Below are 12,840 nucleotides of genomic sequence, written 5' to 3' on the forward strand. Positions count from 1 at the left end.
GACTAAAGAGGATCTTAGGGATAATGGTAGCATGACAAATGGGAATGAGGATATGGAGGTAGACATTACCATATTTGAGGAAGAAGCGAAACTCAAACAGCTTAATGGGACTAAATCGGGGGGCCCAGATAATCTTCATCCAAGAATATTAAAGGAATTGGCACAAGAAATTGCAAGCCTATTAGCAAGAATTTTTAATGAATCTGTAAACTCAGGGGTTGTACCGTATGATTGGAGAATTGCTAACATAGTTCCTATTTTTAAGAAAGGGAAAAAAAGTGATACGGGTAATTATAGACCTGTTAATTTAACATCTGTAGTATGCAAGATCTTGGAAAAAATTTTGAAGGAGAAGGTAGTTAAGGACATTGAAGTCAATGGTAAATGGGACAAAATACAACATGGTTTTACAAAAGGTAGATCGTGCCAAACCAACCTGATCTCCTTCTTTGAGAAAGTAACAGATTTTTTAGACAAAGGAAAAGAAGTGGATCTAATTTACCTAGATTTTAGTAAGGCATTTGATACCATGCCACATGGGGAATTATTAGTTAAATTGGAAAAACAGGGATCAATAGGAAAATTTAAAGTGGATAAGGAACTGGTTAAAGGGGAGACTACAAGGGGTCCTACTGAAAGGTGAACTGTCAGACTGGAGGGAGGTTACCAGTGGAGTTCCTCAAGGATCGATTTTGGGACCTATCTTATTTAATCTTTTTATTACTGACCTTGGCACAAAAAGTGGGAGTGTGCTAATAAAGTTTACGGACGATACAAAGCTGGGAGGTATTGCCAATTTAGAGAAGGACCGGGATATCCTACAGGAGGATCTGGATGACCTTGTAAACTGGAGTAATAGTAATAGGATGAAATTTAATAGTGAGAAGTGTAAGGTCATGCATTTAGGGATTAATAACAAGAATTTTAGTTCATAAGCTAGGGACGCATCAATTAGAAGTAACGGAGGAGGAAAAGGACCTTGGAGTATTGGTTGATCATAGGATGACTATGATCTGCCAATATGATATGGCCGTGAAAAAAGCTAATGTGGTCTTGGGATGCATCAGGAGAGGTATTTCCAGTAGGGATAAGGAGGTTTTAGTACCGTTATACAAGGCACTGGTTAGACCTCAGCTGGAATACTGTGTGTAATTCTGGTCTCCCATGTTTAAGAAGGATGAATTCAAACTGGAACAGGTACAGAGAAGGGCTACTAGGATGATCCAAGGAATGGAAAACTTGTCTTATGAAAGGAGACTTAAGGAGCTTGGCTTGTTTAGCCTAACTAAAAGAAGGTTGAGGGGAGATATGATTGCTCTCTATAAATATATCAGAGGGATAAATACCGAAGAGGGAGAGGAATTATTTAAGCTCAGTACCAATGTGGACACAAGAACAAATGGATATAAACTGGCCATCAGGAAATTTAGACTAGAAATTACACGAAGGTTTCTAACCATCAGAGGAGTAAAGTTTTGGAATAGCCTTCCAAGGGAAGCAGTGGGGGCAAAAGATCTATCTGGCTTTAAGATTAAACTCGATAAGTTTATGGAGGAGATGGTATGATGGGATAACATGGTTTTGGTAATTAAATATTCATGGTAAATAGGCCCAATGGCCTGTGATGGGATATTAGATGGGGTGGGATCCGAGTTACCCAGGAAAGAATTTTCTGTAGTATCTGGCTGATGAATCTTGCCCATATGCTCAGGGTTTAGCTGATCGCCATATTTGGGGTCGGGAAGGAATTTTCCTCCAGGGCAAATTGGAAGAGGCCCTGGAGGTTTTTTGCCTTCCTCTGTAACATGGGGCACGGGTCACTTGCTGGAGGATTCTCTGCTCCTTGAAGTCTTTAAACTACGATTTGAGGACTTCAATAGCACAAATATAGGTGTGAGGTTTTTTGAGGAGTGGTGGTTGAAATTCTGTGGCCTGCGTTGTACAGGAGGTCAGACAAGATGATCATAATGGGCCCTTCTGACCTAAATATCTATGAATCTATGAAAAGCTTTGCTAAAGTCAAGGAACAACACGTCCACTGCTTTCCCCTCATCCACAGAGCCAGTTATCTCGTCATAGAAGACAATTAGATTAATCAGGCATGACTTGCCCTTGGTGAATCCATGCTGACTGTTCCCGATCACTTTCCTCTCCTCTAAGTGCTTCAGAATTGATTCCTTGAGGACCTGCTCCGTGATTTTTCCAGGGACTGAGGTGAGGCTGACTGGCCTGCAGTTCCCAGGATCCTCCTTCTTCCCTTTTTTAAAGATGGGCACTACGTTAGCCTTTTTCCAGTCGTCCGGGACCTCCCCTGATCGCCATGAGTTTTCAAATATGTTGACTTTTACCTAGTTTCGTTTTTACTTAAATTGTAGACTTTAAACTTCCACAGGGTTTTCATTAAAATGATATAAAGCAACAGATTTTCTTCGCTCCATTATAATTAGTTTTCAAAGTACTGTACAGTATGGTCCAAATGCTGTAATTCAATGCACAGCCTAACTGCCAAGCTGTGTTCCTAGCTGGGAGCACAGGGAGCCTGAATCTTCCCCCAGGCTGCAGAGTGGCTGTAGAAACATTTTGAAGGAAGGTGCTGTTGAAGGTGAAGGCAGAAGAACTGTGTATAGAACACAACAAAGCACATTTGTGCTGAAGTCTAAAATGACTTTTTATTTTGACTTAGGAAACCAAGAAGGAACAAAAGGGAAGTCTCTGTGTGAAATCAGAAAGTGTGTATCCTCTGTTTCAGGGTGTAGGAATTCTGAAAACAAAATGGCTGCTGAACACTAGAAAAATGGAGAGACCTGTGAAATATAGAAGGTACGGTATGCAGGGGGGAAAGGGATAAGTTACATAATTACATACACCATCGAAACTATTGATTTCAGTGGGAGTTATAGATGCATAAGGGCTGCAAGATTGGACCTTTAAAATAGAAAATTATTACAGAGCTTGCCATGAAGGGTGAACTTCCCGCCTTGAAATCAGTAACTTCCTGTGTGGATGCTCTTATTCTGGAATGTGGCTTATTTGGTATAAGTCTTATATGGGTAATATCAGTAAATTTCCAGGCGTAGACAATCCCATATATCCAGAGTGGGTAATGAGTCACTTGTCTGAGTAGGTCAGCAGAACCCACTTAGCCTCTTCCCACAGAATCCAAACTTATTAGCCAGGTGGGATGTTTCCAACATACACTGCCAGCCTATTAAAACACCATGCAAACACAAGGAAGATAGGGTTCCTGGCCTGAAGAGCAAGAAAAACTTTGGTCTCCAGGGCTGTCAATCTGTTTCCTTTCACCAGCAATAAATTTGTAATGACTTTTTAAAATATTCATAGTATAGACCCAGTAACAAGCTGGTGAGTAAGCAAGTATGTGATGTTATTGTAAAAAAGCAGTTGTAAAGTGGGAAAGATGGAATGTGAGTTTTTTGTTAAATAACATCCACACATGATTATGATTTCAAGCTAAAACAGAAAAAGACCCTTTTTATTACTGTTTGTACAGAACCAATTGTAATGGAGAAACCACAGTATTCACCTGACAGAATCAAACATTGACTTTGTCATTTTAATATCACATACAAGCAATTATTTTCGTAGATGTCTGACATATGAAAACATTTTTTAGCTAAAATATAGGAAAAACCATCTCACCTGTTTCTATTGCTATTTGAAATACCTGCACACAGTGGATTAAATTTTCAGAAGTGACTAGCAATTTTAGAAAACTCAGTTTTTGGAAATCTAATTGAGTCACTTTAAAAGAACCTTGTTTTCACAGTGTTGGTCCTCTGCACTTTCTGAAAATCAACTGTCTTCAAGGAATTTAAAATAGCACACCCAAAAATCCAGGTGCCTCCAATCCGTAATTACTCTTGAAAATTTGGGTCAGTAAATAAACTAATTTTATTAAGTGTTTCATATGCATATGGTGTGAAATATGGAACTCACTTTGGGTGAATAATGTAGTCCTCACTTATGACTTTTTCATTGGTTTTCTTGTTTCTTAAGTTTCCAGTGTGTTTATGGAATAATATTAGAACCTGCCTTTTGCAAAACAACAACAACAAAAACAAAAACAACTCACCACTATCTTTAAATTCCCAAGGCTCTTTCTTTCCCAAGTGTCTTTCTTACATTTCAAAGGATAATTTGTTCTGTCTTCCCCAGTTCAGAGCTCCCATATGAGAATTATGAACTGAAAGAAGAATCAAATTAGCCTTAATTTGGCTTGGTTAACTGCTAACTCTTCTGTTTTTGTCTTTTTACAGCTGAACACTTTGCTTTCTAATTTGACTATTGGTACTCATGGCAGACATTTTCTCAGAGTAGATTTTGTTTTGGTGGTGGACACAAATATTTTAATCTGTGTCTTATGAGGACTGGTTGTCTCAGGGAATTGGTAATAGGCTACAGAACCTTTCACCTTTAAGGTCACTGGTTCACATCAGTATCAGGTCAATAGTGGTGAAAAGTCATTACTTGTCTGGCATCTGTTTGGTGGCTGTTGTCAAATTATTTCATAGTCCCAGTCCAGTTCCAAGGACAGGTGCTGTCTAGGCCACCAAAAGGAAAGGCTCACAATTGACATATTTTGACAGTCTGGGAAGAGAGGTAACCTAATGGGTGTGTGACTACAGAGCTAAACTAGCCTCCCATCCCTAGAGGTGACCCTTCCAGTATGGGGTTGATCAGAATGTCATTGTCTACCTAGAGTTGCTGTGGTGTTGGACAAGAATGGAGAGAATCCTGGGTCTGTTGTTGATTAACCAGATGGAAAACCACTATTTATTTAGTCTAGGATGAGCTGGAGAGAGGCCATTTCACCAGCTGCCCCAGCAGCTGGCATTTCACAGCTGCCCCAGCAATCCTTAGCGCTCTGACAGTGCCTTGTCTTGCAGTCTGGGCCCTTGTCCCCTCCTAATCTCATGGAGGCAGCTTGTGGCCTCTTCTGCCCACCTTGTGGGTGCTGAAGGGGAGAGAGAAAGGTCAACAGGGGCAATGGTATGAAATTTGAAGTGATTGGATGTGAGGGAGGAGATAGCTTGGGTTGTTGAAATGAGCTTGGAAACAAGGCAAAGGGGACCCTAGGATCCATGTATCCTTCTAAACCATCACTTGCTTTCAGGAGAGCCCTGCCCCAAAACAATCCCAAAGCCTGAGGTGCAGGGGTCAGACAAACCCTTCCCTAGAACTGCCTTTCTTCTGCAGCTCAGGGGAGCTGGGGCTGGGAGCTGCCAGGTTGGTAGGTTTCATGGTCTGTGGTAGTCAGTAGGAAGTTTGGCCGGCCAGCAGCACGGATCAGACAGAACCCCAGGGTCGCCTAGCCCCAGTGCTGCCCTGGGGGGGGGGGGGAGGGAGGACGGGCCCCCTCTTGGGTTTCTGTCCCTCAGCAGCAGCTACATCTCACCAAAGCACACACCACAGTGCGGGCAGACTTGTGAGCTCCTCAGGGCTCATAACCCTCAGCTTCCAAATCAGCCTTGAGAAGAGCATTAGTTTGGATCTCGCTTGTTTCCGAGAGCAACAGGAAGGAAGGGCTCTTTTATTATCTGGAATTGTTACCGCCTCCTAGCTGCCTTTCTTTCTCCTGGACTTGTAACTTGCACCGGGTGCCTTGATTTTCTTCGGCCTCACTTCCCTGTTTTCTCTGCAGCGTCCCTGGGTTTCGAGGGTGCTGTACTGTATTGTAAAGAACTGACGATTCTATTTGCTGCTAGGCACAGAAGGTAGCGGCGGGAAACCGAGTCTGTGTTTCAGGAGTAGGGTGACCAGATGTCCCGATTTTATAGGGACAGTCCCGCTATCTGGGGCTTTTTTTGTATATGGGCTCCTATTACCCCCCACCCCCTGACCCGATTTTTCACACTTGCTGTCTGGTCGCCCTGTTCACGGGTGTTCCGAGCGAGAGGCTCTCCGGCGAGCTATTGGCAGACGCAGACAGGGCTCAACATGCCACGCAGAGTTCGGGATTTAACAAGTGGGATTTCCTCCCCCTGCCCAGAACCAGGATCTCCTTTGGCAGGAACCTCCCCTGGTCACGAGCATTAGTGGTTGTAATGTAGCCCTTGCTGTTTATGTTTTGCCAGGTATGGTTATTTTTATTACAGCCAGTAACAATGGCGAGCCCTCGGAGATGGGACAGCAGTGAGTCTGGCTGGTGCCCGGGGCCGTTCGCATTTGCTCCCTGTACCGCTGCTTTCTTTGTGGGTCGCCTCGCCCCCATGTAATTCGCGAACATCCCCTCCCCAGAGGCAGAGCCTTAATTCTTGGCTTTGAAAGAAACCTTCAGGAGGTGGGGAGTGCAGACAGCACAGCCCTTCCCCATCGCAGCACAGAGTGTGTCACGGAGCAGAATGGTACCATCCAAAGCAAAGGTCCGAGGAGGCAAAGCTTAAGGTCTGACCCTCCTAATACTTGGGGTTTCGAGCAGGATGATTCAACTGATTCTCCTGCCCCGGATCGGTTTGGGTTTGGATGCTACATCTTTGGCTAGAATAGGCTGTAGGAAGAGGCCACTTATTGTTTAAAAAAAGAAAAGGAGTACTTGTGGCACCTTAGAGACGAACAAATGTATTTGACCATAAGCTTTTGTGAGCTACAGCTCACTTCATCGGATGCATTTTAAAGTCTCCTTCCTTTAGCCCCTTCTCTTCTTCAAGGGAAACTAAATCTAAACGCTGTGATGCAAGGGGGAGTGCGAATGTCTGTGAATCCCATCTGAATAAATGTCTATATGTTAATGAATTATTAACTCAGCCGCGAGTGACCTTAAAACTGGAATGAGGAGACGCCTAGGGCAAGAAAGAAAGCTGCTGAATCCTTTATCGGACTCCTGTCAGAGGCAACCGACCATTTGTCTTCCCCAGATCAGGAGAATTAATTAATATGAAAGGCAAACTTTTTAATTGTGTGCCAAACGATATCAGATAGGGGCTCTCCGATTCAACCCCTCCCTTTTAAGGGGTTTAGTTCCCCGCCCTCCGAAGGATTTTTTTTTTTAGTTCCCAGGAAAAATGATGAATTTGGATAGTTAATTTATCGATCCTGGTTCCTCTTCCTACTTGTTTTATTTTAGAGGTCATTAATCAATGAAGAAAAACACCACCGTGTTCCCCTTTTGCATTTAATACACTTACCCTCATTTATTTCTTTTGAACAAATTCCTAGCAAATATTCACCAATCGATTCGTTAGCGATGGATTTTTATCAAGGTTTGATCGGTTTCTAAACGGTCAATGTGATTTGTTTCAGTGCTCGTCCTCTAAGTAATGAAAAACCCAGAGAGAGGGGGAGGGGGCTAAAAACTCTCTTCTCCGCCTCTGTAAACACAGAAGTTACAGCAAGAAATAATAACAAATAAACCTCCAGAGACAGCCAGCGGGGAAGAGGGGGGGGGGGGAATTAAAAAAGACACACACACAAACCTAGAAAGACAAACCGGAGGCTGGACTTGGCTAAGCAAAGCTCAGACAAAAGCTGGTACTAAACTGTAAGCCCTGTTCCCCAGGACTGACACTTACTTAATTTCGTTTGTTTCTTCTCTTTCAGACCCCACATCTGTTATTTTAAATGCTCAGCTCGTGTCCCACTGTTATCTGTTATGACTGAGAAACGCAAGAAGTGTGTGACCCTTCCAAAGCCAGCTCCTTTAACCCCATCCCTGAAGAGGCAGGGAGCAGCTATCACCCCGCTGTGACTTAGTACCACTGGGATCCCTCTGGTTATTTAGTTTAACAGCAATTGCCTGCCCGGTCTTCCAGAGTGAATCGAGTTAATTAGACCGACTGGATTATTTTCCATTTGGAAAAAAAATCCAATCGACAAGGCTCATTGGTCCCCTGGTCATTGCTGGACTCTGCGTGAGTGACAGGGACAGCGGGCAATATTTCCCGGAGGAGCTCTTCCAATCCCAGACAGAGACACGGACCCCTATCCTCCCGCCCTCCCTGCATTGATTTCAGTGCAAGAAGGATCGGGCCCACAGTGCTGCCACTGAGCCCTGCTGCATTAGGCGTCCAACTTTCCAGGCTCTCCAGCCGGCCCTGAGGGGGTGGAGGGAAAGGACAACTTTTTTTAACCCTGTTTTAGTTCGGATTTGATCTTTCTCCCTTCATTTGTCAGAAATCTCGGGAGGAACCTGATCCTCCTGTAGGAGACTCGGTGCCCTTGCAAATCCCCTTCTGCCATCTTGATCACTCAAAGGGAGACTTTCCTCGTTACAAGTATGAGATTGCATTAGTTTTGTAATAGCAAATAAAAATCTACTAATATGAAACTACAGGCATTATTTCTGTAACAGTCCAAGACAAATGGAGATATTGACAATGCACTTAAACTCATTAGCTGTGAGCATTTCCCTACTACTTCATCACGTTTTCGAGTGTGAAACGAATTTTTAAAGATTGCTGCCATTAAAACTCATTTAATATTTGTAAAGACATTTCGTAATAAAAACAATCATCATTCAAAGATGTGAATTTATAAAATACATGTAAAAACAAATAAGAGGAAATAAAAATGTTACCAGGAAAGAACTGATGAAGCGTAATATTTAGTGTTAAAATGAGAACAAAGAAAACCTGTAGCCCTATGCATTTCTGTATATCTATCAACATTTTATATACACAATAATAAGAAAGTGATAAAAAGGTTCTCTCCCTCTCCACACTTTTCTCTTGTTAACTAAATAGCAACATTTCAGAACTTTTAAAAGTAGATTAATAGAGGAAAAGGACTGAGAATTCATTATAACTGGCACAATAGAACTGATCAAAAACAGTGGAGTTTTTTTATGACTAGCTTAATATCCCATAAAATCACTTCTTTCCCCCAGTTGTGTTTGCCTTAACTTAGGTGTTATCAATCTATACAGCACATGACGAATGACCTTGTCAAAATGACGCCAGTCAAAACATTTTTTTGTCCCAGCTCTGTTCAAATTTGTGTTAAAATGTCCTGCCTTAGACACAGACAAAATCTAAACAGCAGCTTTCCCAGGCTCTGCAAGGGTGGGAAAGAAATAAGAAATAAGTAGAAAGTTGAAAAGAAATGTCATTAATTGTTTAAATACTGAGACACAGTACCTAGAGAGAGAGAATATAGTGTGTGTGTAACGTCAATGTGAAATAGAACAATATGAATTATATTGTTGCATTTGATAGGTATTTTGATCTTTTATATTAAATGTATATATTTGGATAAGTATATATTATATAGGACAAATGATATCCCTTTTCTATCCTTTCATAGGATGTGAAAAAGAGCCTGAAGAAACTTGATCTTAAATACTAAGTGATACAGGAAATTTCTCAGTAATTACACGGAAAACAGCCAACCTTGTGATCCTGAATTTTGAGCAAGGAAAAAAATTGTAGTTAAAGCTAGACGTTTAGCACAGGAGGCTACGTCTTGACTACCTAAACTTTGGTTTGTGTGGTGCAGTAGCGTACGTATAGCTTTTCTAGAGTGTGAAGGGGCTAACTCTCGAGTCCAGAGAGAACTGAGGCGGAAGTAGAGCAGATTGAAAGCAGCGGGTTTCTCCACCTATCCTGGGAACTCTTGAAATGGACCTTATCAAAGTAGCCATGGAGAACAGAAGGTAAATGGTACCGAGAAATGTAAAAAAGGAGTGTATGCAACCAGATGTGCATCAGGAAAGCAGAGAAGGGGGAACAATTAATAAGGAAACGGACAAGGAAGCGAATCAAAATACACCGTAGCATCTGCAGGTTAAAAGCAAAATGTAAATCAAAGGTCAAATACTTGAAGGGTATCAAATGAAAGTGTCATAGGAAACTGACCTACAACAGAGTCCAACGTGAGCACACCGAGCTACAGGGAAGAGTTTAAAGCTGTTTAAACTCTTCTGTCTGAAGTGTCAACCTGCACTGAAAGGAACACCGCCTACTATACCGGTCCCTTCGAGTCGTCCCGCTTTCTCGTTCAAGATGCTGTCTTTTGACAAATCCATAGCAAACAAGTAAAACTTTACACTTCATAGTCCTGCCTTAGCAGGACATGTCTGAACACCCCAGAAGCCCCCCTTAGCCACCGTTCCCTATCTATGGGATAATGGAAACAGAACTGTTTTAAGAACCCCAACTCCCGCAGTTTGGGGCCACCTTCTTTAAGAATGAAACCAGGAACAAAGTGCTGGAGGCTGCCAAAAACGGGGCTCTGTGTTTAGACCCACGGTTAACCGCTCGCTCGCTCCCTCCCTCCCTCTCTCTCTCTCTCTCACACACACACACACCACACACTGTATTTTGTGCTGTCGTAAAGCCCACGTGTCCAGCGCAGAGTCTGCCAGAGAGGAGCCCGGACGCGCCTGAAATACTCAGCCACAGCAGAGGGAGCCCGGCTGCTCGGATCTCACCAGGTTTATCCCTTCCAGCCGCTACCTGGAAGCTCGTGTTGTCGAGGGATAACAAAAAAAGTTCCCTTCTTAAACCTCGTACGACTTGTGATCTCCCAGGGCTGTACACACAGCACAGACACACACGTAAAGCCAATAGAAATACTCAGGTAAGGGGGAGCCATGCCATGCCCGGCTCTGGGTCGGGTACACCCAGGGGAGCCGTGGAAGGCGGTTTCGTTGTTTGTTTGAGGTTTCTTCCTCCTCCGAGGCCGCGATCTGCAGTTGTGTCTGACTGTGCCAAGTTCCCTGGGCGATTGTTTTTCTCATACATGCAGACCTCGAAATGCAGAATCGTTTTTCCTCTCAGCCTTTCTATAAAGTGAACTTTGGGGTTGTTTGTGGGTGGCAAAAATGCACCGGGGTGGGGGAGATGGAGAAAGGTCCTTGCAGCAGGCAGGGGGGCACAGTGAGCCGCGGAGCTTTGCGGAGGCATGGCGAGCTGGCTGGCTCGTCTTTCCGATTTTGGGGTGGCTCCCAGTGGCACCCCCTCGCTTTGCAGACACTTGGCGTGAGGGGCTGTACATGCCAGACCCCCACCCCAGCAGCTCTGTACTGTGGTTTATTGACGGAGAAGCACTTAGTGTTTGGTGCGGTCGTTGAAAAGTTCCCTGCTCTGCCTGTTTCAGAAGGAGCCGGTCATATGCCAGGCTGGGACTCCTCTGACCCTAGACTGGGGATTTCTCTCGCTAAGGCTGGGACACGGCGGACACCAAACCAGGACACTTCGTTCTGCCGGCTCTTTCAAACAGCCCCCGCACCTCCGCCGCGGGAGGCGGTGTTTGAAGGCGGGCTCGGCTTGGGGCAGGCGGGAGGCACCGCGCGGAGGTAGGAGCTCACGCCTGTCTCTCCCGTTTCCCCTGCTCTCCAGGCTGCGGAGATGTTGAAGCCCGGCGACCCAGGCGGATCTGCTTTCCTGAAGGTGGATCCCGCCTATCTCCAGCACTGGCAGCAGCTGTTCCCGCAGAGCAGCCAGCTCAAGAGCAGCGGGGCCCTCACCCAGCTCCCGCCGCCGCCCGAGAGAGCGGATCCCTCGGCTGACAGCCTCCGCCAGCGCCCAGCCTCTCTCTCCTCCGCTTCCTCTTCCTCCTCTTCGTCCACCCCATCTTCTTCCACCTCCTCGTGCGCCGCCGCCGCCGCTTCCCTGGCCGGGCTGACCTCGATCTCTGTGGCCCAGATTCCCGCCTTTGGGCCGCTACCGAGCTCCGAGGCCCCCTCCGGAGCCCCGGCCTCCCTGCAGAGCAAAGACTTGTGCGGCGGGGGCGCCAAGTGCAGCGAGCGGGCTGCGCCCAGGTTTCGATGTACGGCAGAGGAGCTGGACTATTACCTGTATGGACAGCAACGCATGGAGATCATCCCCCTGAACCAGCACACCAGTGACCCCAACAACCGTATGTACCCCTTCATTCAGCTACCCTCCCTGCCCAGGGCAAGCCTGACACCTAGAGAGTCCGAAATCAGCCCGCTCACGCCCAAGCTTGGGTAACAGCGACCTTGACCCTGCACCCTCTCGCTCTGCTCCCTGCTTTCTCCTGCTGACAAGCGTCAAATGTCCTGCTCTTCCCCGCCAATTACAATTAGTCGCATTGCTTGGTAGATCCAGGTTTTAGTCTCATTGCTTGGTAGAACCAGGTTCCATTTCTGTCGAAGACCCTTCTCTGGGAGGCGCCCTTTACAAAACAAGCTTTTCTGGGAGCAAGTTTTTGAGAGAGTGCTTAGGGAAATGAATTCAGAATGCAGATAAGCAACACAGCAATTCACTGCGAAGTGATTCCTTTCGTTTCTCTTACTTGGTTCCTATATGAAAAGCCAAAGTTTGCAGGACGTTATTCTTAGCTCTTTTACAAGCAATCAATTACTCAGCTGCTCTTGGCAGGGGAAACGTTTTCATTTGAAGGGCTGTGGAGAACTTCCTCCCCCCCATATCTCACCTTGGAATATCATTTACCTTTCAGAGCTTGTTAACATCAATCACACCTTGGTAGTTTATTTTTATTTCTATTGAAAAGTGTGACATAGTAATCTAATAGGACACGTTTGTTTTCAAAAGTATAAATGTCCTGTACCGGATTGGATGTCAAACCCAATTTTGTGCATGGGATTTGATAGGCACTTACTCCTGTTATCACCGCAATTATTTTTTGGAGGTAGACCCAAATCATTAAACAGTCCTTGTTGATTTTTAGAAGTTGTTTACACCTACTGTTTGTAGCATTCATAAACATTAAATATATCTTCAATGGCCTCAATAGATCATATTAATTAAAACATGTTAATACTTTCTCGAAGTATTGACCAAATTGACCCATCACATTTATTAACAATAACGTGCATTTCGTCTCGATGTAAGTAGAACATATCTTTATCTCGTATGTTTTCTGCGTTGTTCCCAAAAGACTGCTTCTTAAAATACTTTT

The 12,840-nt window shown here is 44.5% G+C and overlaps 1 protein-coding gene across 1 annotated transcript in view; it reads left to right on the plus strand.

Annotated features, from left to right (window-relative positions):
* The first annotated feature begins 10,501 nt into the window (after positions 1–10,501).
* Positions 10,502–12,840, plus strand: part of PRDM6 (PR/SET domain 6) — a 93,998-nt gene continuing 91,659 nt past the window's right edge. Inside the window, exons 1-2 of the mRNA XM_073346225.1 lie at positions 10,502–10,533; positions 11,295–11,814. Coding sequence (XP_073202326.1) covers positions 11,304–11,814 — 511 coding nt within the window. The 5' untranslated portion in view covers positions 10,502–10,533; positions 11,295–11,303. The remainder of the gene's footprint in view (positions 10,534–11,294; positions 11,815–12,840) is intronic.

Source organism: Lepidochelys kempii, chromosome 5 (assembly GCF_965140265.1).
Source record: "Lepidochelys kempii isolate rLepKem1 chromosome 5, rLepKem1.hap2, whole genome shotgun sequence".
Classification (NCBI taxonomy): Eukaryota; Metazoa; Chordata; order Testudines; family Cheloniidae; genus Lepidochelys; species Lepidochelys kempii.